At 45.5% G+C, this 26,335-nt stretch overlaps 2 protein-coding genes and 1 long non-coding RNA gene across 16 annotated transcripts in view; 2 read left to right on the top strand and 1 right to left on the bottom strand.

The window, feature by feature from the left end:
* LOC310768606 (uncharacterized protein) overlaps window positions 1–5,051 on the top strand; it is a 37,563-nt gene extending 32,512 nt beyond the window's left edge. For all 4 annotated transcript variants that reach the window (XM_083627016.1, XM_083627015.1, XM_083627017.1 and 1 more), the window contains one exon: window positions 3,056–5,051. In XM_083627016.1, coding sequence (XP_083483142.1) covers window positions 3,056–3,936 — 881 coding nt within the window. In that variant the 3' untranslated portion in view covers window positions 3,937–5,051. The remainder of the gene's footprint in view (window positions 1–3,055) is intronic.
* The window catches only part of LOC310769244, a 182,435-nt gene that overhangs the window by 111,238 nt on the left and 44,862 nt on the right, over window positions 1–26,335 (bottom strand). The gene's annotated exons all lie outside the window — the stretch shown is intronic.
* Window positions 13,502–26,335, top strand: part of RYR1 (ryanodine receptor 1) — a 228,207-nt gene continuing 215,373 nt past the window's right edge. For 9 of the 11 annotated variants that reach the window (XM_083626667.1, XM_083626674.1, XM_083626675.1 and 6 more), the window contains exon 1: window positions 13,514–13,723. In XM_083626667.1, coding sequence (XP_083482793.1) covers window positions 13,673–13,723 — 51 coding nt within the window. In that variant the 5' untranslated portion in view covers window positions 13,514–13,672. Of the gene's footprint in view, window positions 13,724–26,335 lie in introns of all 11 variants that reach the window. The other 2 variants (XM_083626671.1, XM_083626668.1) reach the window with 1 other exon arrangement.

The following is a 26,335-nucleotide window of genomic DNA, read 5'->3' as shown; positions in this document are numbered from 1 at the left end:
TACCAGCATGAGTTTGAACCAAAATGTGGGAGGCAGTGGAAGACAGGAGTGCCTGGTGTGCTCTGGTCCAGGGGGTCACGAAGAGTCGGACACGACTAAATGACTAAACAACAACAACAGGAAAGGTGCAGAGTCACCTTTACAAGAGAAAACCTATATCAAGCAGTCTTATCCTGCGCCAGACCATTGGCCCAACTAATTTAGTGTTGTTTGCACTGACTGGCAGCCGTGGCTGTCCAGTGTTTCAGGCAGGGGAGGTGACTTGGGCCCCAGATTGTGGGGGCCCAGTGTGCGTGACGTCATGTGTGCCCTCGGACTCTGACTTCCAGTACCACCCGAATTCTGGTTCCGAAACCTTGCCTGTTTCCGAGACCTAGGAAGTTGTGTGGGGGCCCTGTGGTGTGGGTGCCGAGAACCCACAACAATTTTTTGTGGGTGCTCGGGCACCTAGCGCCCCCTATAGTTGGTGCCCCTTGTTTCAGGACAGGGCATAGGAAGACAATGACTGTAGCACTGAGCTATGGTCAGTCAGTCCGTCAGTCACTTTTATTGCACATAGCCAAAGGCTGCTGCAACGTACACAGAATCAACCAACAATTAAAAGAAAATCTATTGGATTGATACCAAAAACTTAAAACATTTATATTATCAAGACATTACCTACTCTAAACAGAGCTATAAAAGTACCTTAATATACAAGTTAAGACATTAAACAATAAAATTATAAGCTAAAATTATCACATGGCCACTAATATATTAAAAAATAATGTTAATTAATACAGTGTGCAATCATATTTGGAGTTTGGTGATAAAGATAGAATATAGCTTGATGTAGATAGGGTCAAATAAATTCATCTCCTTTACAGTTGGTGGCTACCTTGGCTATATAATTGGCTCTAATGTTCCTAGCGGCAGTTGCAAAGAGTGCTACACGCCAGGTCACATACTTATCTGTGTCTGCGAGGAGATATAAAATCTTGTCAGAGGGTTTTCTGGCCAGGCGACCTTGTCATTATAGGTGCTAAAAATCATTCTTTTACCCGGTGCTCTTAAATTTATTCCCTCCCCCCCCCCCAAGTGTTCCTGGGATGCTCTTGCCCAGAAACACCAATGCCTGTCTACCCAAATCGCTGCTCAAGGGGCGGTTTCAGATGCAGTTTAGCAACACATCCACTGAGCTATAGGGCTCTCCCTCTTCAAGATCAGCGATGGTGGTTGTAATTTGTCAGCATCCGGTTCTCAGAAGCCAAGGGCCATATTCCAGCTGGCAGCATAATGTAGCAGGCGATCCTAACCAGGTGAGGACATCCTGAACTGGCTACCTGATCTGCACCAGAAATGGATGGGCTAATATTTGGATACTGTTCGCACTATAATTTTAAGGCTCTTTAGTGCCACTTTAGACAGTCAGCAGATTCTGGGAACTGTAAATTAAGGGAGCTGGGAGTTAGAATTGCAGAGTTGCAAGGGACCCTGGGGGTCATCCAGTCCAACCCCCTACAAAGCAGGAATCTCAGCTAAAGCATCCATGACAGATGTCCGTCCAACCTCTGCTTAAAAGCCTCCAAGGAAGGAGAGTCTGCCAGAAAGTTCTTCCTGATGTTGGGTTTGCCTTTAAATGAGAACTCTGGCAAATTCTCCCCCATCTCTAATTTAAAATTCCAAAGTGATTTCCCCAAGATATTTCATTCTTGCACCATTTTTTTCATGTTGGTGCTGACCTTTAAAGCCCTAAACAGCCTCGGCCCAGTATACCTGAAGGAGCGTCTCCACCCCCATCATTCTGCCCAGATTCTGAGATCCAGCGCCGAGGGCCTTCTGGTGGTTCCCTCGCTGCGAGAAGCCAAGTTACAGGGAACCAGGCGGAGGGCCTTCTCGGTAGTGGCACCCGCCCTGTGGAACACCCTCCCACCAGATGTCAAAGAGAACAAAAACTACCAGACTTTTAGAAGACATCTGAAGGCAGCCCTGTTTAGGAAAGCTTTTAATGTTTAACAGACCACTGTATTTTAATACTTTGTTGGAAGCCGCCCAGAGTGGCTGGGGAAAACCAGCCAGATGGCCAGGGTATAAATAAATTATTATTATTATTGTTACTGTTATTATTGCTTTATTATTACCTCTCTTACTGTTGGAAAGTTCTTCCTGATGTTTAGTCGGAAGCCATTGATCCGAGTTCTACCCCTCCAGAGTAGGAGAAAACAAGCTTGTTCCCTCGTCGATGTGGCAGCCCTTGAGATATTTGAAGAACTACAATTCCCAGAACTACAATTCCCAGAGTTCCAGGGAAGAGGGATTGATACCATGGGAACCCCAACCTTAATCTGTCCTTACTAGACAGTCAAAAGAAAACCACTAAGACAGCTATAAGCCTTGTGTGTATGTTGGGGTCAGTATGGTCCTTAGGAGGTGATGGCAGGGGCGGTGAGGCCACCTCAGCTGGGCCATTGACAACTCCCAGCCTTTGCCAACCAGGTGCCCTCCAGCTTTCGGACTACAACTCCCATCAGCACCAGCCCGGCATGGAATTGTAGTCCAAAACACCCAGAGGTTGGCCAAGGTTGCTGAAGCCCAACCAGTGCTTTTTGCCGTTTGAAAACAACCTCCTTCGTTGGAAGTTTCTAAGCAGAGGTTGGACGGACATCTGCCATGGATGCTTTAGCCGAGATCCCTGCATTGCAGGGGGTTGGACTAGATCAGGCATAGGCAAATCCGGCCCTCCAGATGTTTTGGGACTACAACTCCCATCATCCCTAGCTAGCAGGACCGGTGGTCAGGGATGATGGGAATTGTAGTCTCAATACATCTAGAGGGACGAGTTTGCCTATGCCTGGGCTAGATGAATCTCGGTGGTCCTTTCCAACTCAACAATTCTATAAAAGTCCCGCAGGAAAAGACAACCAAATTCATTCGGTGTGAGATCTTGGGCACTTGAACTCATGTTCAGATGAGCGTGCAGAAGCTCATCTCGTATTTACCGGGTGCCACAGGACTCTGTACGGCTGCATGGCATTAAACAAGACTCCCTCTTCTCTTGGGATGTGTTATTTTTTAGAATCTACAAGCCAGCCATACAGCGAAAATGCTTGCGGGCCTAGCTGCACAAATCCAGAGGCCAGAGATGCTGCGGCGAGATGTAAACACAGAAATCCCTGTTTGAATGCTGTCAGCTATGCACATCAGGAGCCAGATATGGATGCCTTGGTAGCGGCGGCCGAACTGCCAGATCCTCTACCCAGACAGCGCCATGTTCTACGGCGGTCAGTGAGCTGGCCCGAAGAGCTTTCGGTGAGGGCTGCCGCAGAAGACAGCGAAATGGATTTCTCCCCTTCTGTCGGCCCAGGAGCGCATCATGCCCAGAGCTTCGGCCTAGCCGAGCCAGAGCAGCCTGACATGGAAGTATTAGTGGCTGGCATGAGGCAACTGGGCATCCCCACTGTTTGTGTCACCCTGGCAGACAACTGCCCAGAGAACGGCCTCCGAAGGATGCTTCCCTCAGATCCTGGCTCCCCCAGCACTCTGGCCGACCGCTTCCGCCACCTCCCCGAGGCTCCCAAAACTGGCCTCAAGCGCCTGACCCTCAGCTTCCAGCGGGCATCGCCCCAGCCTGACAAAGGGTCGGAGGCCGCGAAGCTCAGCGTCCCCAAGCGCAAGGCGGGGCGCCGCTTTGGCCGGTCCGTGAGCCACGAGAGCGGCCTGCCGTTGCAGGCTGGACAGGAGGTGCAGCCTGGGCACGCGGCGACAAAGGGAGCCCCCGGGCTGCCCGCCAGGAGCCCCTTGCTGTCCTTCAAGGCCTACGGGCGGCAGATCTGCATAACCCGAAGAAACATCATGATGTCTCTGGCCGGGCTGCGTGGCAAAAGGGAGGTGGCGAGGTCTCCAGATTCCGGCCTGCCAAGCCAGGATCCCCCAAGCGCCAACTGGAGCACCTGCTAGAGGGAAAGAGGAGTTGGACCTATGGCGTCTCTCCCCAAATTCCCTTGGATGGTGGCAGGAATAGATAGCTTGTGGCCGACCCAAACTCCCTGGACTTGCGGCAAAACGTGGCAGCAGCCGGTGACCCAATGATAGCTGGTTTTTCACCCTGGCGGGGTTAATCATCTTCTGTCTGCAGCTACTGTAAAACAACCCTTGAAGGTGGGTTGTCTCCACCAGAAACTATTTTCCATTGCTTTCCCCCCTCCAGTTGTTGTCGGACTACAACTCCCATCATCCCTGCCCCTGCTGGCGGTGGCTGATGGGATTTGTAGTCCAACAACATCTGGCGGTCAAAGAGGCTTCCTATCCCTGCCTTTAACAAGATCCTGGTTTTAACACCAATTCCTGTTCTCACACGGCCCATTCTGATGTCCCAAACTCATTCCCCCCCCTCACTGTCTGTGTGTGTTGTTTTTGCCTTTTCACCGGCTAACCTTGTGCAAAGTTTTGTATAAAACCTATTGGTTGTGAGTGTTGGAAAAGTATCTATTTAGTAACCCCCCCTCCCCAAATCCACACCCTGTGCCCCCCTCCAAATCATCTACCACTAGCAGCTCTGACTTTGTATTTTATACCCGTAATTCATATTATTTTTCTCCCCCCCCCCCCCCCGGCTGCCCGTGGGGATCTGAATATTTGGAGAACTGGTCCTGGCACAGCAAACCGGAGCCTCAAAAATCACCGTTTAGAGTCGTAGAATTATGCTTGTTAAAATCACCGTTTGAAATCGGAAGGGCTTTTCTCCTGCAGCTGATAAGTGAAGGTGAAAGCGGGGAGTTGGGTTTGGTCCGTTTTCGCTTCCCTCAAAATTATTGGTGGCTGGCAAAGGGAATAAGACTAAAAAAAGAAAATTCCTCAGTCACATATTATATTAGTTGAGTTTGCTGTCGGATGTTTGCATGTGCAGGTCCCCCAGTCGCCCTCCAGGGGGCAGTCAGGTGCTTCCCTTATTTCCAAATATACTCTTATTATTTTAAAGAAAATCTTTTCTGATGGGTGTGTCTGCAATGCCTTGTGTACCTTTTTTCTTAATTCTAACAAACACGAAATAATTAAAAGCAAGAAATACCACACGGCGGTTGTTTCTCCTAAATGACTTCTTCCTCGGTAACGTGGTTTTGTTTTTGTTTTTGTTTTTGCTTTTAACTTACTGACTTGCCTTTTTAATTGTCCTGTGCTTTTCATTAGTCTTTATATATATATATATAGGTAAAGGAACCCCTGACCATTAGGTCCAACTCTGGGGTTGCGGCGCTCATCTCGCTTTATTGGCCGAGGGAGCCAGCGTACAGCTTCCGGGTCATGTGGCCAGCAGGACTAAGCCGCTTCTGGCGAACCAGAGCAGCGCACGGAAACGCCGTTTACCTTCCCGCCGGAGCGGTACCTATTTATCTACTTGCACTTTGACGTGCTTTCGAACTTCTAGGTTGGCAGGAGCAGGGACTGAGCAACGGGAGCTCACCCCATCGCGGGGATTCGAACCACCGACCTTCTGATCGGCAAGTTCTAGGCTCTGTGGTTTAACCCACAGCGCCACCTGCGTCCCATATATATATATAGAGAGGGGGGGGGTCTAATCCATATATGTGTGTGTGTGTGTGTGTGTGTGTGTGTAGATAGATAGATAGATAGATAGATAGATAGATAGATAGATAGAGGGTCTAATCCAAGCATTTGGGGAATGGGAACCTGCAAAAAAAAATTAGTAAAAAACCAAACCAACAAGATACAGAAAATTCTGATTCTGTTAATGCCTGGTTCAGCCCGATCATCATTACTTGAAGCAAGGGGCTGAGTCCTTGGCTGCTGCAGTCTCTAAATATTCAAACAAACAAACAAACACTCCTTTTTCTTTTTAGCAGTTTTGCTGGCATCTCTCTTGGCCCAGTGTTTTAAAATCCAGCCTTCCTCGATGCTACATTAAGATCCAGACTCCTTTTGCTCATCAACTTCACTGTCAGAATGAAAAGAGAGGTTAATTTGAGGGATGCCCTCCGGTGGTGTTTGCGGGGGGGGGGCAAGACGGAAGGAGGTGAGAATCTAAATTCAGTAAGTCATAAGCATCTGGAAGCAGAAAGGTTAATTTAGGTTGATTTCAGCAGAAATGATAGAGCAGAGATGAGGAAATCTGTTGCTTCTCCAAAGAAATCCATTTAACATTGTTAACGGAAAAATCCGAGGGCTCCCTTGAACAAAAAACAAAGACACCAACCAGGATTACTTGGAGCAAAACAGCAGCCTGTAGGCTTGGCCTTTATTGATCTGTTGCAACAGGGTGCTCCCCTCACCTGCAGGAGAGAGGAGGGACCCAGAAAAATGGTGCGCAAGGCCTTATAAAGACTTTTGAAATTGCCACCCTGTAGATCAAGACCACCCCCAGAAACATCATACGTACATCACAGAAGGGGTGTAACCTAAGACCACCCCTCCGATACATCACACCTACATCACAGAAAAGGCGGTCTAAAACAGAAATTTGAATGTTGTTTTTCTCCTGTCGTTGTTTTTCTCCTGTCTGGCAGGTTACTTGATTGGATTGCCTGGGGAGCCTGGCCATTCTTTTGTAGTGATAAATACCGTATTTTTTGCTCTATAAGACTCACTTTTTCCCTCCTAAGAAGTAAGGGGAAATGTGTGTGCGTCTTATGGAGCGAATGCAGGCTGCGCACCTATCACAGAAGCCAGAACAGCAAGAGGGATTGCTGCTTTCACTGCATAGCGATCCCTCTTGCTGTTCTGGCTTCTGAGGATTTTTTTTTTCTTTTTCCTCCTCCAAAAACTAGGTGCGTCTTGTGGTCTGGTGCGTCTTATAGAGCGAAAAATACGGTACTTAGTTCCTGGACCAGGTCACAGGCTCACACCCTATTCAAACACAGACATACCCTTAAGACAGGATTTGTGAAGGAAAAGACAATGGGGAGGTTTCCCACTTTGACCTTGCAGAGAAAACATTTGCTCAGTTTAGGAATCAAAATGGTTCCAGGTTGGCCTTCCTGTGCTGATCTATGTACGTGCTTGGTTGGTACACTTATGAACATTTCCATATATTTAAGACCATAAAATTCCTATCACAACATTCTGGATCTATACAAAGCTTGAGTGTGAGACTGCATCTGCACCATACATTTAAAGCACCCCCCCCCAAAAAAATAATAATCATGGGAACTGTAGTTTGTTAAAGGTGCAGGGAATTGTAGTTCTCTGGGGGTAAGCTACAATTCCCAGGATTTATTTATTTATTTTGTGGTGGGAGGAAGGTGCTTTCAATGTGTGGTGCGTACACAGCTTGGTACTGTAACTTTCTCCCGCTTTGATCCAATTTATTTGTTGTTTTTTTGCCCTGAGACAAAGGAATGTGTTGTTGTTTTTTTAGGTACTTACATAACTAGAACTCCTGATCCAAATGCCGTGGGATCCCCAAGTGGGGAGGATGGGAAATAGCAAAGTTTGGCTTTTTCACGCAAGTTCTGCAAGGGTGGCAGAGAAGGTGAAGTCGTAGGTATTCTCAATGAATAATTTGGTGCCAGAGTGGCAAAGACAAATCCAGAATAGCTGTCTTCCTCCTTTTAGGTCTGTGCCTGTTGATGCAAGCTTTGCGCTTCCACAGAATCCTTCAGCAGCCAAAGTGGAAACAAGCTTGTTTTCAGCTGGAAAACTTATTTACAAAACCTTCCCCGCCCCCTACCGGTCAGTTGACATCAGCGGCAATTTTTTTGCTGTTTACAGTATTTGCAAAGCTATTTTTTGTTTTGTTAAGCCAAAGAAAGCAAGCTTCTTTTTTCTTAACTAAAAAGGTTATTTGCTTTTAAGTTTGCAGGAGGGCAAAGCAACCCCCGTGGTCAACAGCACAGAGGCGGCGGTTAATTTCTCGACTTCATACTGTGATTCCTAAGGCTATTAGCTCTACATTTCTATATGTGTGGTGATTTCTGTGCATTCAGAAGCAGTTTGTGTGCATAATCTCAGAATTCCTAACAGGAGCTGTGGGACTGAGGCTTCAGCCAAGAGGATTAAAGCACCTCATTGGCGTGTCCACCTTCTGCAGCTCGGCCAGAGTAAATAATAATAATTTATAAATAACTTATAAATAATTTATAAATAATTTATTATTTATACCCCGCCCATCTGGCTGGGTTTCCCCAGCCACTCTGGGCGGCTTCCAACAAAAGATTAAGAATACATTAAAATGTCAGACATTAAAAACTTCCCTAAACAGGGCTGCCTTCAGATGTCTTCTAAAAGTCAGATAGTTGTTTATTTCCTTGACATCTGATGGGAGGGTGTTCCACAGGGCGGGCGCCACCACCAAGTAGGCCCTCTGCCTGGTTCCCTGTAGCTTTGCTTCTTGCAGGGAGAGAACCGCCAGAAGGCCCTCAGAGCTGGATCTCAGTGTCCGGGCAGAACGATGGGGGTAGAGACGCTCCTTCATGTGTACTGGGCCTTTGAGGCCATTTAGTGCTTTAAAGGTCAGCACCAACACTTTGAATTGTGCTCGGAAACGTACTGGGAGCCAGTGTAGGCCTCAAACACACAGCCCTGGGATCAAGAGTCTTGTACTCTACTGGCTGAGCTATTTAGCCACAGCAGGAACTAGAGTAGGGGGAGAGGAGGGTCATAGCTACAATGAACCAGGCAGAGGGCCTTCTCGGTGGTGGCACCCGCCCTGTGGAACGCCCTCCCACCAGATTTTAGAGAGAAAAACAACTACCAGACTTTTAGAAGACATCTGAAGGCAGCCCAGTTTAGGGAAGCTTTTAATGTTTAATAGGTTATTGTATTTTAGTGTTCTGTTGGAAGCCACCCAGAGTGGCTGGGGAAACCCAGCCAGATGGGCGGGGTATAAATAATAAATTATTATTATTATTATTATTACTATTATTATTATTAGGCAAAAAGGTTCCGGCATTGCAAGGGGTTAGACTAGTAGCTGACCCTTGTTCTCCCCTCCAATTCTACGATTCTGTGATTGCCTAGCATCAATCCTACTTTAAACAGATCTCTCTGTTGCAGATCACTTCCCCCAAACAATGCCCTGTTGCTTTGGTCTGTGTTTATATCTGCCACCTGCATGACTGTGCAGAAATGGAACATTTTTCTTCTGCTTGTCTTTCTGTCTCATCTGGCTTGGCTAAGCGGTGTTTGTTACTAGTCTTTGCAAACATCTCTCTCTCTCTCTCTCCCCCTCTGCTTTTTTCACCTCCAGAACTGGTTTCACCTTCAGCCTTTTCCCTGCTTCCCCACAAACACCTTCTTCAGCCGTGAGAAATGAAGGACTGCCGGCTGCTTGGAATTTTAGCAGCCTGTCTGGAATTTTCTCTTCCTGGCGCTGAGCCAGGAACCAGAAGCATATATATAAAAAAAGCCAGCTTAGAAAATGTGTGGTCAGTTTTATCTCCTTACTCTCTGAAAGATGCAGACAGGTTAGGGCTTCAAAAATAAAAGTACTGTATGTCCCCCCACCCTCTCTACAATGCTGATGGCTGTGTGTCCTTAAGTTAATTATTTAAGGAAGGAGGGGGGATCCTATCCTCTTTCCTTGAAAGTATGAGAAATGCAATTCTTTTACAGACCACACAATGAAGAATCACAGAATTCTAGAGTTGGAAGGGACCCCGAGGGTCATCTAGCCCAACCCCCCCTTGCAAAGCAGGATTCATGGCTAAATAATCTCTGACAGATGGCCAGCCCCAACCACTGTTTAAGGAGTGTGCGCCACCTTCTGAGATGGTCCATTCCACCGTCAAACAGCTCTTGCTGTCAGAAACTGGGTATCAGCTCAGACCAGTATTAGACAACCTCCAGCATTAGATTCCCAGTTTATTTTGCAAATGAGCCACTTGAATGATAAATCGTTTTATTACCTAGTAATACAGACCCAGTAGTGATGTATGGAAGTGAGAGCTGGACCATGAAGAAGGCTGATCGTTGAAGAATTCATGCTTTTGAATTCTGGTGCTGGAGGAGACTCTTGAGAGTCCCATGGACTGCAAGAAGATCAGACCTCTCCATTCTGAAGGAAATCAGCCCTGAGTGCTCACTGGAAGGACAGATCCTGAAACTGAGGCTCCAATACTTTGGCCACCTCATGAGAAGAGAAGACTCCCTGGAAAAGACCCTGATGTTGGGAAAGATGGAGGGCACAAGAAGAAGGGGACAACAGAGGACGAGATGGTGGGACAGTGTTCTCGAAGCTACCAGCATGAGTTTTACCAAACTGCGGGAGGCAGTGGAAGACAGGAGTGCCTGGCGTGCTCTGGTCCAGGGGGTCACAAAGAGTCGGACACGACTAAACGACTAAACAACTAAACAACAACAGCAACAAATACAGACCCAAGTGTGTCTTTTAATTGTAGTAGAGAGGCTGAGATAGAATTTCACCTCCTCAAGGGCTAGAGAGACTCTGTCTGCTTTTCAAAGAGGCTGTTTCAACTTACTTGTAAGAAATATACATACACACTGTCTTGCCAGCCCCTTCAAAGTAGTTGCATAAATAGTGGTGTATCCCAGCCTCCTTCCTTCCTTCCTGAGGAGTGTCACAGGTGAACTCTCCTCCCCAAGATGAAGGTGGGACCCTATTTTCCTCCTTAAAAGTATGCATGGCACTTGCCTTGACCCATGGGAATAATTCAGGCAGATGACTTTCAAAGCCTGCTGCAAGGATCATCCCATGACTGCACGTGAACTATAGCACTGTATTGAATTCCAAAAAGTTATACTAGTAGTGTAACACTAAGAACATAAAGAAGACCCCTGCTTGCAGGATCAGGCCAATGGCTGATCTAGTCCCGCATCCCTCCTGATGCTTCCAGCAACTGGTGATTTATAGTATTATAACCTGCCTTGGGAACTTTAGGGCGAAGGGTGTGCAAGAAACCCGATAAATGATAACAACACTTTGAGAAGCTCAATGGAGGCTCGTTTTAGATTCAGATTTAGGTTTTTTTTGTTTTTGTAAAAGCAGTCTGGCTACAGTAAATTTAATTTATCACACATACACCCCCCCCAAAGAGAATGCCCAATGATGTTTATTGTTTATTTGTAGTAATATTTGAATCCCGCTGTGCCATATCTCAAAGTGGATTGCAGCAATAAAAGCACAGAACCATAATCAGGAGAAAAAACATTCTGGGAAATTATATATAATGAAATGAAAAAAAAAATGTTTAAAATAACCTTTACAGTGATACCTCAGGTTACATATGCTTCAGCTTACAGACTCCACCAACCCAGAAATAGTACTTCAGGTTAAGAACTTTGCTTCAGGATGAGAACAGAAATCGTGCTCTGGCGGCACGGCAGCAGCAGGAGGCCCCGTTAGCTAAAGTGTTGCTTCAGGTTAAGAACAGTTTCAGGTTAAGAACGGACCTCCGGAACGAATTAAGTACTTAACCTGAGGTACTACTGTATTTTTTAAAAAACAACAGAAGCTTTCTTATTAGGAATTATAGGTACCGACATCGCAAAGGAGCAGAAAAGGCTTTTAATGTATGGGACAAGAACCGCTCAGATGTTACTGGTCCAGAGACGGAAAGAATAACAAGTTTGTACCAGAGATGAATGACAAGCTCAGGAACCAAGAAGACTAAAACTTCAATAAAGAATAGGGAACATTTATAATTTATCTAGGAGACCACTGCAAGCAGATGAAAACATGAGCAGGCTTTTGATAACACTTGTATTGTAGCAAATATCATGGACAATATAAAGGTCCAGTCGTGGCCGACCCTGGGGTTGTGGTGCTCATCTCGCTTTATTGGCTGAGGGAGCCGGCGTACAGCTTCTGGGTCATGTGGCCAGCATGACTAAGCCGCTTCTGGCGAACCAGAGCAGCGCACGGAAACGCCATTTACCTTCCCGCCGGAGTAGTACCTATTTATTTACTTGCACTTTGATGTGCTTTTGAACTGCTAGGTTGGCAGGAGACAATGGACAATATGGAGAGATATAAAATATGGACTATGAAAGAATGGACCATAAAGAAGGCTGATCGCCGAAGAATTGATGCTTTAGTATTATGGTGCTGGAGGAGACTCTCAAGAGTCCCATGGACTACAAGAAGATTCAACCTATCCATTCTGAAGGAAATCAGCCCTGAGTGCTCACTGGAAGGACAGATCCTGAAGCTGAGGCTCCAATACTTTGGCCACCTCATGAGAAGAGAAGACTCCCTGGAAAAGACCCTGATGTTGGGAAAGATGGAGGGCACAAGGAGAAGGGGACGCCAGAGGACGAGATGGTGGGACAGTGTTCTCGAAGCTACCTGCATGAGCTTGACCAAACTGCGGGAGGCAGTGGAAGACAGGAGGGCCTGGCGTGCTCTGGTCCATGGGGTCACGAAGAGTCGGACACGACTAAACAACAAATGAAATAATATGCAGTTTAAAAGCTTGACAATAGGACCCATGGAGGGGAGGGTGGGACGTCTGGAGATCCAGATAAATCTCAAAAAATGGATATGTATTTCGTATTGTTATAATCCTACAATTGTAAAATCAAAAATCATCTGGGAAAAAAGACTAATAGATAATTTAAAAAACACAAAAAACCCACCATTAAACAGTTATTAACAGACACCAGTTTAAAATAACCTTTACAGTGATACCTCGGGTTACATACGCTTCAGGTTACAGACTCGGCTAACCCAGAAATAGTACCTCGGGTTAAGAACTTTGCTTCAGGATGAGAACAGAAATCGTGCTCCGGCGGCAGCAGGAGGCCCCATTAGCTAAAGGGGTGCTTCAGGTTAAGAACAGTTTCAGGTTAAGAACGGACCTCCAGAATGAATTAAGTACTTAACCCAAGGTACCACTGTACAGAATATAAGAAGAGCCCTTCTGGATCCGACCAAAGGCCCATGGAGTCCAGGATCCTGTTCTCACAGGATCCTGCAAGCAGGATCTGAGCACCAGAGCAACTCCCTTCTGCAGTTTCCAGGAACTGATATTCACAAGTTTTGCTGGCTCCGACTGTGGACGGGGACAGTATCCTGACCAGTAGCTGCTGACAGCCCCCATTAATTCCTCTTTTAGAGCCATTGCGGAAGGATGCGTTCCATGCGCTGGATGAATCCCCCTTGAGATCTGCTGAGCCCGATGCCTCCCTCTCTCCTAACATCCGATGCTCCGGGGAAGTTGGCAACAGGTAGAAGCCGTGCCAGGCTGTGCCTCTCCTTCGAATCGTAGGGTCCCTAGGGGTCATCTAGTCCAACCCCCCCTGCGATGCAGGAATCATCCCTGACAGATGGTCCTCCAGCAAGGAAGGAGATCGCCCGCCACCTCTCGTAGGTTGGTTGGAGGAGCCTTTTCCGCGGCAGGGCAGCGGACAGGTAGACTGCTCCTGGCCAGTGGAGGCTCCACCGAACCCTGGCGACCGCAGCGGCGAGAGAAATCTCCCTGCTGAAGAAGGAGGGGAGAGATCTGGTGGCGAGAGATCCACTGCGGCTTCCTCGCCCCCTCCCTCCCTCCCTCCTTCCCCTGTCCTTCTCCCCGCCCTCCTCCGCCCCTTCTCCATCCCCTCCTAGGGGCGGTCCGGGGGGCGGGGAGCCGGCCGGCTGGCTGGCTGGCGCTGCTGGAGCCGGGACGCTCCGCTAGTGTCTCCGCGGCTCCCGGCAGCTGCGAACGAGCCAGCCGAGCAGGGCGGGCGCCCCACTCCTTCTAGCTGCCCCCCCAGCCCAGCCCCCCAGCCCAGCCCAGCCATGGCCGAAGGAGGCGGCGAAGGAGAGGACGACGTCCAGTTTCTCCGGACCGTGAGTCTTTAATTTTTGGAGGGGGGGTGATGGAGGAGAAGGAGGAGGAGGAGGAAGATTTTGGGGAGGGAGGAGGGAAAAAAACACAGGAAAAAAGGAAAAGGGGGAGAGGAGGGGAGCAGGGGAAGTGGGGCGCGTGAAATTAGGGGCGCAGGGAAAAGGCAGCGCAATGCTAGTTAAGTTGGGGGGCGCGCCCTATAACCCCACTTCCCTGGCAGCGAGCCCCACGGAATTCAAGGAGATTTGCTTTCCTGGGGGAGGCGTTAGGATCGAGCTGTGGGGCAGGGGCAGGCTGGGGTGGAGGGCTGAAGGACGAGTTGTGGGGTGGAGGCAAGGAGGGCCCTGTATGGAGGGGGTGCAAAGTTTGGAGTACAAGATGGGGATGGAGTTTGAAGGGCAGAGCGAGCCTGGGGGAGAGACCCCTGGCTGGGGAGAGGTGGGGGGCTCGGTTGCATCTGGGGGTGACCCCTCCATGTGCCTACGGAGCTCTGGCTCTTTCCAATATCTTCCGTGACCTTCCTCAGGTCTGATCTTCCGTGCCAGCCTTTCCCAACCTGGTGCCCGCCAGGTGTTTTGGGACCACGCAACATCTGGAGGGGGCACCAGGTTGGGGACACTTTCCTGCTCTGTTGCTTGTGTGTTCAGGCAACTAACCTTTAAAAAAGAGGGAATAATACTTATTTTTTGGGGGGGAGAGCTGGGGAATCCTGCACACTTCAGAAATGTCTTCGGTGTCTTGGTTTCCTTCCTTTAAAAATAAAATAAAACCGGGGCCTTTTGTCGAACGTGAATTTGGAGCTGGGGAGGGCTCTGGTGTGATTGGCAGGCAGGCATTCTATTTTATTTTTTTAAGATATTTATTGAGGTTTTACAAAAACATAGGTTTACAAAATAGAAAAAAGTCATATAGAAAGAAAAAGATACAAAAACGAGAGCATACATAAAAAAAAGAAGAATAAAAATACGAAATACAAAAAACAAATAGATAAAAAAGAATTAAAAACAAATCCGTTTTTTGTAACTTTAAACTCATTAGCTTGTTTCCTTGGCCTCCTCACACCTCCCCTTTTTGTATTCCCATTTAAATAATCAAATCAGCAAATCCTTACCCTCTTTCGTTTATCTTAACTCTATATCTTAACATATTATAACTCTATATTTTCATCCATTATCAATTCATTTTTGCATATTCTTATTAACTTTGTTGCTAATGCCACTTATTTTCAATCCAACATCATTTTAACATTCATTAATTTTACAGTGTTTCTGCAGATAGTCTTTAAATTTCTTCCAGTCTTCTTCCACCAACCACAGGCAGGCATTCTAGACGGCAGAGATAAATTAAGATCGGCGAGCAATATTCAGGCACCGTCCTGAGCAATTTGGGTGAGGGGATCCTCTCTCCGGGACCCTCAGCCTCTCCGGGGAGGACCTCACGGAGCAGGTTAGGGGCCTTGATCTCCCTCCCTCCCTGCCCCCTCTCTCCCTCAGCGGGGGCTAAATTTAGAGGCAGCCCTGTTGTCTGTGGGACGTCAGCCACCAATCTGCCTCGGAACAGGTGGTACCCACAGTTGGGTTGGATCCGACCCAGTTCCTCAATTCCCCCTCTTCTGCTCACTTCCATGTATGAACCCAAGACAGTTCACAAAGAGAACCCTGTTGGCCCAACATCTGGCCGATGGGGTGTTCGGCTGCGGGGCAGGAAGGCCGCAGACCCTGCCCAATCTTCCTTTTCCTTTCTCCCCCCTCCCTCTGTCCTGAGTCGTTCTCCCTTTGGATCTGGAGGATCTACCTGTTGAGCTGTGGATCTGTTTTGCTCAAGCTCAGGCTGCCCGTTCCCCGTCCCTAAATAATTTAGGCCCAAGTGGTTCTGCTCGCTGTGGTTTCCTTGGGGCAGAGCCACCACACATGGAGGACAAGCCTATTGATGGCTACTGGTTCTGCTCAAGGGCCAGGGGCAAAAGTGCTTCTGAATCTCAGCTTCTGGAAGCTCTTGGGCTCAGGTGGGCTTCCCAAAGGCATCTGGTCGGTCCCTGTGCGAACAGGATTCTGGAGTAGATGGGCTACTGGCCTGATCTGACAGCCAGACTCTCCATATTTTCTTAATATCTGGCGCTGAGAGGTCTCCACGACCTGCACAGAAAGCGATGGCTTAGGAGGGAGAATGTAATGTTGTGCAAAAGGGAGAATTCCCTGTTGCAGCAGGGAACTGTGGCTGCCAATGGGCTCCTGTGTCCGTACGCTCTGGGTGGCATGGGGTTAACGCCAATCCTTTCCTAGCCTCTCCGGTTACTAACCTTTATTTATCCTGGGCTGACAGCTGGGCGCCATTCATCACAGGGTGGCATCTCAGGTTTAGGGCGGGAGTGGTTGGACTTCTGTGGGGGTCAGGGAAAGGTGTTTGCTTTGGAGGGTTGCTCTCTCAAAGGGTTAAACCGGGTCTGGGCTGCAAGATGATCTTTGTTTTAGCGTGGATATTTCCTGCGATTCATTTGTGGGGTGCGAATGGATGTTGCTTGTATGGTCACAACAGGTAGCAGTAGAAACCTGAGCTTGAAGGCAACGCCAGAAGCTCAGCTATCTAAGCTTGGCGCCACACGGATTCTCAAAACCAAGGTTGCGGTCGCCAAAATGGAAAGCCCATTTGCCATTTGGGGGCAATATCTCTCAAAAGTCTTGTTTTTCAAATGATGGACTGACTCAGATAGATTCTCAGTTCAACATCTGGCTAGTTCAGAGGACTACCTTGAGCTAGGTTCTAGAGTTTTGAGAACTCATAAGAAGAAAAGTCCCTCGATCCAACGACCTTCCACATATATATCGGCCAATTCCGACCTCTTTTTCTGAATGGTGACTGCTCAGTCTGCACAGAAAAAAGCATTTTGGTTCCAGAAATTCATTCCGAGGGTGCAGATAAATTAAAAACTGATAGAATTCTACAGGATTGGGTATTAGTGTGTGAAAACAGCCAAGATCCAATGTTCCTGGCATCCAGGCATCTTCACTTGGTCACAAGTAGTCGAAAGCCAGGTGCCAAATGCTCCTGGCGACTGGCTAATTTCGAACACAGGCTGCAGGATAGCATAAACTATGGAACTCACTCCCACTTGAGACAGTGATGGGTGCCAGCTTGGAGGAACCTTAAAAGAGGATTGGACAAGTTTGTGGAGGGAGGTGGCTATCGGTGGCTGCTAGCCAGGATAGCAATGTTCTGGCTCCATCGCTGCAACAGGCGATGCTTCTGAATTTCAGCAGCTGGAAACCACAGGCTCTTGTGGTCAGATCCTGCTTGCACAGTGGTCGGCCACTGTGTACTAGCCTGGATGGGCCGTTGGCCTGATCCAGTAAGGCTGTTATTATGTTCTTAAGGAGGCAGGCATGGATCTGGGTATTTGTCTAGGGAGCATGGAAGCAGGATGAGGTCAAAGGCATTTTTAATCTAAGATGCTATGAAGAGCCTTGTCTCTGGATTAGGCCAAATGCCCATCTAATCTAGCAGCCAACCATTAACAAACTACAGTTTGTACCAGTTACAGTTGCAACTCATTACCAGTTGCAACTCATCACCAAACTTAAAACCATGGAGAGACCTGGTCTGAACAAAGACATTGGATTCTTATCTCATTATACATGACAAAGCCATTTTTCACCTTCTCACCCCTTGCTTTTTCCTGTAAGACCTATTGCAGTCGTTAAGAGTTGTCAACAGGCTCATCACAGCTATCTGCCAGTCACCCATTCCCACCACCCTTCTGAGTAATACCCCTCCCCACCTTCTCACTATATAGAAGGATCTGGCAACTTCTGTTTCAGTGTATCTGAAAAAGTGTGCATGCACACGAAAGCTCATACCAAGAACTAACTTAGTTGGTCTTTAAGGTGCTACTGGAAGGAAAAAATTTTTTTTGTTTTGACTACAGTTTGTACCCTTAACAAACTACAGTTATCTGAAAAAGTGTGCGTGCACACGAAAGCTCATACCAATAACAAACTTAGTTGGTCTCTAAGGTGCTACTGGAAAGAATTGGCTTAGGGCCCTCATATTTACGGGACCGCCTCTCCTGGTCTGCCCCGCAGAGGACTTTAAGGTCCATGAATAACCATAGTTTAGAGGTCCCGGGCCCTAAGGAAGTCAGAATTTCCTCCACCAGGGCCAGGGCCTTTTCAGTGATGGCTCCCACCTGGTGGAATGCTCTGTCCCAGAAGACTAGGGTCCTGCAGGATTTAACCTCCTTCTGCCGGACCTGTAAGACAGAGCTGTTCCGCCTGGCCTTTAATTTGAATTCAGCCTGATCTTTTATTTCCCTTCTCTTCCCTCCCCTTCCCCTTTTATGAAGATTACCCGCTCTGGGACCTCACAGCTTATTCTCCCCTGGCCTCCTCGCTGGCCCAAGTAGGACTAATTCAGCCAGCTAGCCCTGGGGATTATCTAATGCTTATTAGATGGATTTCCCCTAAATTGATTTCTGAACTTTGAATTTTATTGTTCTTCATGTTTTTATACTGTATTTTATGCTGCTTTTACAATCAAGTGTTTTAAATTTGTTGTTAGATGCCCTGAGCCCGGTTTTTGAACCGGGAAGGGCGGGGTATAAATAAAAAATTATTATTATTATAGTTCCCAGAATTCTTTGGGGGAAGTCATGTGCTTTAAACGTGCATTGGATTTTTGTTTTTTTAAATGTATGGTGTGGATCTGCCCAAAGTCTTTGAGTCTCTCCATCCTTTGCCTCCAGTCCAGTTCCCACATGAACTGAGACAAAAATATTTTATTCTCCCTCCGTACCACCAGCAGAAGACCTGGCAGATTTCTAAAATGATCTTCCAGGAGCACAGCAGCAGAAACTATTTTAAAACAGTATAAGCTATGTGAGAGTCAGTAAGAATTATTTGAAGAAGCCTTTGCAGAACCAAAAGATCTTCACAGCCGATCAAACAAAGAATCTGCTGGCTTTCCCCTAGCATAGCTGTCAACCGTCCCTTATTTGGCGGGAAAGTCCCTTATCCCAGTGCTGTGTCCCGCTGCTGTCCCTTATTGATGATGTCCCTTAAATTTCCCGGGTTGCTCTGGGAACTGTAGCTCTGTAAGGAGAATAGTGTGCGTATTGGGCGGGTCTCCTAACAACTCTTAGCACCCTTAACAAACTACAGATCCCAGAATTATTTGGCGGAAGCTGTGATTGCTTCAAGTGGTATCACAGGGCTTTAGATTGATGGTGTGGATGCGTGGCGTATGATGGGCAGAGAGAGAATGGTCCATTCTCCTCTGTCATTTGCACCAGGAAGAAGGGAGTCAAAGAGTCCTCTTTGACTGGAAAAAAGATGTATACTGCATAGCCGTCCCTTATTTGGCGGGAAAGTCCCTTATCCCAGCGCCGTGTCCTGCTGCTGTCCCTTATTGATGATGTCCCTTAAATTTCCCAGGTTTCAAAGGAAGCAGCTCCTCTCCCTCCCTCCCTGCCGGCCAGGGAGGAGGGAGGCTCCAACTGTGTTGCTTGGATGCGTTGCTCACCCAATAAGGAGTCTAAGAACGACTGGGGGGTGGAGCTTGCATGCCTTGTGCCGATCAAATCGCCCGCGTTGCCTGGGGACTCGCCTTTGCTCAGCGCTTCCCAGCAGAGAGGTGACGGTGGTTTTCCTTGCTGCATCCCCTTTGCTGGGTTGCTGCGCTGTGGGAACCATCGCTTGAGGCTTCGTTTGGCTGCTGGTTGACTAGAATCCCTTATTTTGGCTGCTGATCCCTTATTTTCGAGGCTGCTGGTCCCTTATTTTCAAATCTGTAAGTTGACAGCTATGTCCCCTAGGAGGGCATCCCAGAACCGCACATCGCAAGGCCCTGTCCCCTGGGTGCAACCACGACTACATTTTCCCAACACAGTTAAAGTGTTAGGTTGCCACTTTATTTTTTTTTGAAAGATATTTATTGAAGTTTTACAAAAACATAAATTTACAAAATGAAAAAAGGTCATATAAAAAGAAAAAGATACAAAAAAAAGAACATAGAAAAATACATGAAAAAGAAATAAAAGGAATAAAAATACAAAATACAAAAGACAAATAGCTAAAAAAGAATTAAAAACAAATCCGTTTTTTGTAACTTTGAACTCATTAACTTATTTCCTTGGCCTCCTCACACCTCCCCTTTTTGTATTCCCCTTTAAATAATCAAATCAGCAAATCCTTACCCTCTTTCGTTTATCTTAACTCTGTATCTTAACATATTATAACTCTATATTTTCATCCATTATCAATTCATTTTTGCATATTCTTATTAACTTTGTTGCTAATGCCACTTATTTTCAATCCAACATCATTTTAACATTCATTAATTTTACAGTATTTCTGAAGATAGTCTTTAAATTTCTTCCAGTCTTCTTCCACCAACTCCTCTCCCAGGTCTCGGATTCTGCCAGTCATTTCCGCCAATTCCATATAATCCGTCACCTTCATCTGCCACTCTTCCAGGGTGGGTAACTCTTGTGTCTTCCAATACTTTGCAATAAGTATTCTTGCTGCTGTTGTTGCATACATAAAGAAAGTTCTATCCTTCTTTGGCACCAATTGGCCGACTATGCCCGGGAGAAAGGCCTCTGGTTTCTTCAGGAAGGTATATTTAAATACCTTTTTCATTTCATTATAGATCATCTCCCAGAAAGCCTTAATCTTTGGGCACGTCCACCAAAGGTGAAAGAATGTACCTTCATTTTCTTTACATTTCCAACATTTATTATCGGGCAAATGATAAATTTTTGCAAGCTTGACTGGTGTCATGTACCACCTGTACATCATTTTCATAATATTCTCTCTTAAGGCATTACATGCCGTAAATTTCATACTGGTGGTCCACAACTGTTCCCAGTCAGCAAACATAATGTTATAACCAATATCTTGTGCCCATTTAATCATAGCAGATTTAACCATTTCATCCTGCGTATTCCATTTTAACAGCAAGTTATACATTCTTGAAAGTATCTTAGTTTTGGGATCTAACAGTTCTGTTTCCAATTTTGATTTTTCCACCTGGAAGCCAATTTTTTTGTCCAAATTATAGGCCTCTCTTATTTGATAATAATGAAGCCAGTCTCGCACTTTATCTTTTAATTTCTCAAAACTCTGCAATTTCAGTTTGTCTCCTTGTTCCAATATTTCCCAATATTTCGGCCATTTGACCTCCATATTGAGCTTTTTCTGAGCCTTCGCTTCCATTGGTGACAACCACCTTGGGGTTTTATTTTCCAGTAAATCTTTGTATCTTATCCAGACATTGAACAATGCTTTCCTGACAATATGGTTTTTAAATGCTTTATATGCTTTAACCTTGTCGTACCACAAATATGCATGCCAACCAAAAACGTTGTTAAATCCTTCTAGATCCAAAATGTCTGTGTTCTCAAGAAGCAGCCAGTCTTTCAACCAGCAGAATGCTGCTGATTCATAGTAAAGTTTAAGGTCTGGCAGGGCAAATCCACCTCTTTCCTTTGCATCAGTTAATATTTTAAATTTTATTCTAGGCTTCTTGCCCTGCCAGACAAATCTGGAAATGTCTCTCTGCCACTTCTTGAAACAGTCCATCTTGTCCAATATTTGCAATGATTGAAACAAAAATAACATTTTTGGCAATACATTCATCTTTATAGCTGCAATTCGCCCCAACAAGGAAAGCTTCAAATTTGACCATATTTCCAAGTCTTTTTTCACTTCTATCCAACATTTCTCATAGTTATCTTTAAATAAGTTTAAATTCTTAGCAGTCATATTAACCCCCAAATATTTTACTTTCTTAACTAATGTTAAACCAGTCTCCTTCTGAAACCTCTCTTTCTCAATCGGTGTTAAGTTTTTCTCAAGCTTAAATCCTGCCACATGACCAAAGTCTTGAATCAATTCTAATACTCTTTTCGTGCTAGATTCTGGCTCCTGTAACGTCAAAACTAGGTCATCTGCAAAAGCTTTCAATTTATATTGTTTGGCTCCAACCTGAATACCTTTAATCAGACGGTCCCTTCTAATCATATTCAGCAAAACCTCCAGAACCGAAATAAAAAGCAATGGGGAAATTGGGCAGCCTTGTCGTGTCCCTTTCTCTATCTTAAATTCCTCTGTCATCACATTATTAACTATTAACTTAGCCTTTTGTTCTGAGTAAATTGCACTTATACCATTTTCAAACCCTTGGCCCACCCCCATTCCCTGAAGATTTTTCTTCATAAAATTCCAGGAAATATTATCAAAAGCTTTTTCCGCATCTATAAAAATTAAAACTGCTTTGGTATTGATGTTCACTTGCAGCTTCTCCAAAATGTTAATTATATTCCTCGTATTGTCAGACAAATGTCTACCTGGGAGAAAGCCGGCTTGATCTTTATGTATCTCTTCAACTAATACCTTTTTTAATCTGTTAGCCAAGATATCAGCAAAAATTTTGTAATCCACATTAAGCAGGGATATGGGGCGGTAGTTCTTAAGTTGTGTCTTTTCAGACTCAGTTTTCGGTATAAGTGTAATGTAAGCTTCCTTCCACGACTCTGGCGCCTTTTTCCCCTCCAAAATTTCATTACAGACCTCCTTTAGTGGCTGAATTAACCAGTCTTTCAGAGATCTATAGTATTTGGAGGTAAGACCATCCGGCCCTGGAGATTTACCCAACTGCATGTTCTGGATGGCACCTTCAACCTCCTGTTCTGTAATTTTGTGATTCAACATTATCTTATTTTCTTGAGAGATTTTTTGTAATCCATTTGTTCTTAAAAATTGGTCTAAATCAGTCTCTTTCTGTGGCCCTTGTGTGTATAGTTGTTTAAAATATCTCTGGAAGCACTTTCTAATCTCCAATGGATTCTGTATGTTCTTTCCTTCCACATCCAAATTTGTAATGGTGTTTAATTTTTGTCTTTTTTTCATCTGCCAGGCTAGCAGTTTCCCGCATTTATTAGCCAATTCAAATGTCTTTTGTCTCATCTGCTTAATTTTCCATTCTACTTCCTGATTTATCATTTTCATGTATTGTAGTTGATATAGCTTTATTTCTCTCAGAATCTCTTGCGACTTTGGTTTCGCTCTTAATTTCTTCTCTCCTTCTTTTATTTTTTCCAAGATTTTATCTTTTTTCTCATTTTGAATTCTCTTCTTTATTGCGTTCTGTTGAATCAGAAACCCTCTCATGACCGCTTTGCTTGCGTCCCAGATTACTCTTTTTTCAACCGTGGTATTCAAATTTATCTCAAAGTAATCTCTCAAGATTTTTTGGGCCTTCTTGGTAACCTCTTGATCTCTAAATAAGGTGTCATTCATCCTCCATCTGAAGGAACCGATTGGTGTTAGTTTCATCTCCATCTTCACCGCATTATGGTCGGAGCAAGTTTTTGGGCAAATTTCCACTTTTCGAGTCTTAGGTGCCAGTCCTCTAGTTATCCATATTTGGTCAATTCTTGTCCATGTCATGTTGGCTTCAGAGAAGAATGTTCCCTCTCTTCCAAGGGGGTTCTTGGTTCTCCAAATGTCAATCAAGTCCATATTGTCAGTCAATTCAAAAAAGGTTTTTGGTAGTCTGCCATCTTTAGTTCCAACCTGTCTCTGCGACTTATCCATATTTGTAGATACCACTCCATTCATATCTCCCATCAAAATAATGTTATAGTCCATGTAGTCAAGCAATGTCTCATGCAATTTCCTGAAGAATTCAGATTTCCCCTCATTTGGTGCATAAACTCCTACAATCAAAAATTTTTCTCCTTGTGATTGAATCTCAATTGCCACAAATCTTCCTTGTTCATCTTTAAAAACAAATTTCGGTGATAGGCTCTCTTTGGCATAGATAACAACTCTCTTTTTAACCTTGTCCGATGAAATAAACTCTTGACCCAATCTTTTATTAATCAGTACTTTCCTATGAAGCCTTATCACATGAGTTTCCTGTAAACAATTTAAGTCCAATTGTTCCTTTTTCAATAAATGAAAGACTTTCTTCCTCTTCTCCGGGGAATTAAATCCATGAATATTCCAACTTAATAATTGCAGAGACATGATGTGGTTATTCTATTTTCCTCCAACTGCTCCCAAAAGTTCTTCTTGTTTTGACGGTGGTATCACTTTTTTTTGTTTGTCCAGTCCCAAAGGTGGTGGTGCTATGTCTAGTACTCCTGATCTTAAAGCTCTTAGCTCTTCTAGTACTTCTTTTTGCAGGTCTTCTTCGTGGTCTCTCAAAAAATTTTCCTTATCTTCCACTGATCTTATTTTGAACTTTTTCCCTTTAAAGGTAAAAGATAGTCCCTGGGGGAATTCCCACCTAAAAACAATTCTGTTTCTTCTCAGTAGGGCCACCAGATCTCCGTAGTTGGTTCTAAGATCCAATAGATGTTTCGGTATATCCTTAAAAGTCTCCACTCTCGAGTCGTTGATCTCCAAAGTCTTCTGGAAGTGCGCACTCAGTATTTTATCTCTCTCTTCTTTCGTTCGGAGGGTAACCAAACAGTCTCTCACCCTGTTTTTTCTCCCTCCTCTTCCAAGTCTGAACGCACTTACTATCTTGAAGTCTTTCTCCAGCTCCAAATTCCAAAATTTTCCAAATTCCTGCATAAGAAAGTCAATTAGGTTATCTTTTTAAAGTTCCGGTACTGCCCTGATCCTCAGATTGGTCTGTTTCTCCCTCAGTTCAATCATAGACAGAAGTGACTGATGATCCCCAATCTGTTTGCGCATAGGTTTTATTTCTTCCTCTACAGCCACTGCTTTTTCTTTTGCTTCCTCAGCTATTTTTCGATTAGACGCAGATTCTTCCAATAGATTCTGTATTGGAGTTCACCTTCTGTCCCAGATTATCTATTTTGGTTGATTGTTCCGTAACTTGTTTGCTTAGGCCTTCCAATTTTTCATAAATTTTATTTAACACAGAAGTAAAATCCCCTTCTGAAGCCATTCCTTTTGACTCAGCTTGTGCAAAATCTTCCCCCTGTGTCACAGGAGGGCCGGGAACAGATGATCTGCGTTGCTGGGAAACTATACTGGGCTGCTGCACTCTGGCCTTGCCCGATCTTGTTGTCCTATCCGTCATCACACTTTTGTCTATGAATCAAGGTTGGTCCCACGGTCAAATCTTGCCGTGGAAAATCCCCAAAGTCCAGAGTGGAAAAATCCCCCAGCTGGGTGTACAGCTTCAATGTTCCTCTAGGGGGACACTGTAGCAGTCATTAAAGTTACAATAAAGAATCTTTTCCAACTTTCTTAAGTCCCCTCAAAAAAAAACAAGCAACAGTTTCAAGTCCAGAGAAGACCTTCAACAAGTATCTCCTTTGCAGAGTTAACCATTAAAAAGTTACAATGTCTATAAATAATGCGACTCTCAATGCAACAGTTCTAGTGAACCTGGCAGTCCGTTCCCAGGAGTTAAATAATTGCCTCTATTTTTCCCAGAAGAAATAAAGTCACTTTTCCCTCTTCCCCCCCTCCACTAACCTGGGGGGGGGGGGGAGTTCTTTCACTTTAACGTTCGGATTTAGAGCTTTAAAAGCACCGCTCTCCGGGTCTTAGCTTAGAAGCGTCTTTGCTTTGATCTGTGTACAGAAACGGAAGGCGGACTTCCTGTTTACGCCTTCCCGCTTCAGTGCCAAATTAATCCCTTTTTTCTTCCTTTAGTCCCAATTTCTTAAACTTCACCTACTCACGGGTAGTTGTTTAGCAGCCGAATTGTCACAGGAAAAAGGTCAGCGCTCTCCGGCAACAGCTGTGCGGCTTTACCCCACGGAAGGAGCAATTGACTCTCAGCACCGCGCCAAGCTCCCGTTACGCTCCGGAGCCCCTTGCGGAGTTCCTTCGCCAATTTGGGGGGGCGCTAAGGGTGCCCGCCGAGTCCTATGTTCACAGGCTTCTCCTGCCTGTGATTTTCAAAAGGGTCTCCACTTCGCCGTAGCGGACAGACCCACTTTCCGTGGAGCTTCTCCCTCCAGATTAGAAGGAGACCGCCATTGCCGTTGGCGCCGCCTCCGGAAGCCTTAGGTTGCCACTTTAAACAGTCATGGTTTCCCCCTAAGAATTCTGGGATCTGTAGTTTGTGAAGGGAGCTGAGAATCAATGGCGGACCCCTTTATTCCCCTTGCAGAACTACAACTCCCAGATTCCCCTTGGAAGAGGGATTAGTTGTTAAACCACTCTGGGACAGAGCTGTCAATTTTTCCCTTTTCTTGTGAGGAATCCTATTCGGAATAAGGGAATTCCCCTTAAAAAAAGGGAAACGTTGACAGCTATGCTCTGGGAACTGTAGCTCTGTAAGGAGAATAGTGTGCGTATTGGGCGGGTCTCCTAACAACTCTTAGCACCCTTAACAAACTACAGATCCCAGAATTATTTGGCGGAAGCTGTGATTGCTTCAAGTGGTATCACAGGGCTTTAGATTGATGGTGTGGATGCGTGGCGTATGATGGGCAGAGAGAGAATGGTCCATTCTCCTCTGTCATTTGCACCAGGAAGAAGGGAGTCAAAGAGTCCTCTTTGACTGGAAAAAAGATGTATACTGCATAGCCGTCCCTTATTTGGCGGGAAAGTCCCTTATCCCAGCGCCGTGTCCTGCTGCTGTCCCTTATTGATGATGTCCCTTAAATTTCCCAGGTTTCAAAGGAA

The sequence above is a fragment of the Podarcis filfolensis genome, assembly GCF_964270895.1.
Source record: "Podarcis filfolensis genome assembly, chromosome: 8".
Classification (NCBI taxonomy): Eukaryota; Metazoa; Chordata; class Lepidosauria; order Squamata; family Lacertidae; genus Podarcis; species Podarcis filfolensis.
The sequence above is the reverse complement of the archived record's forward strand: the minus strand, read 5'-3'. Positions and strand labels throughout refer to the sequence as shown.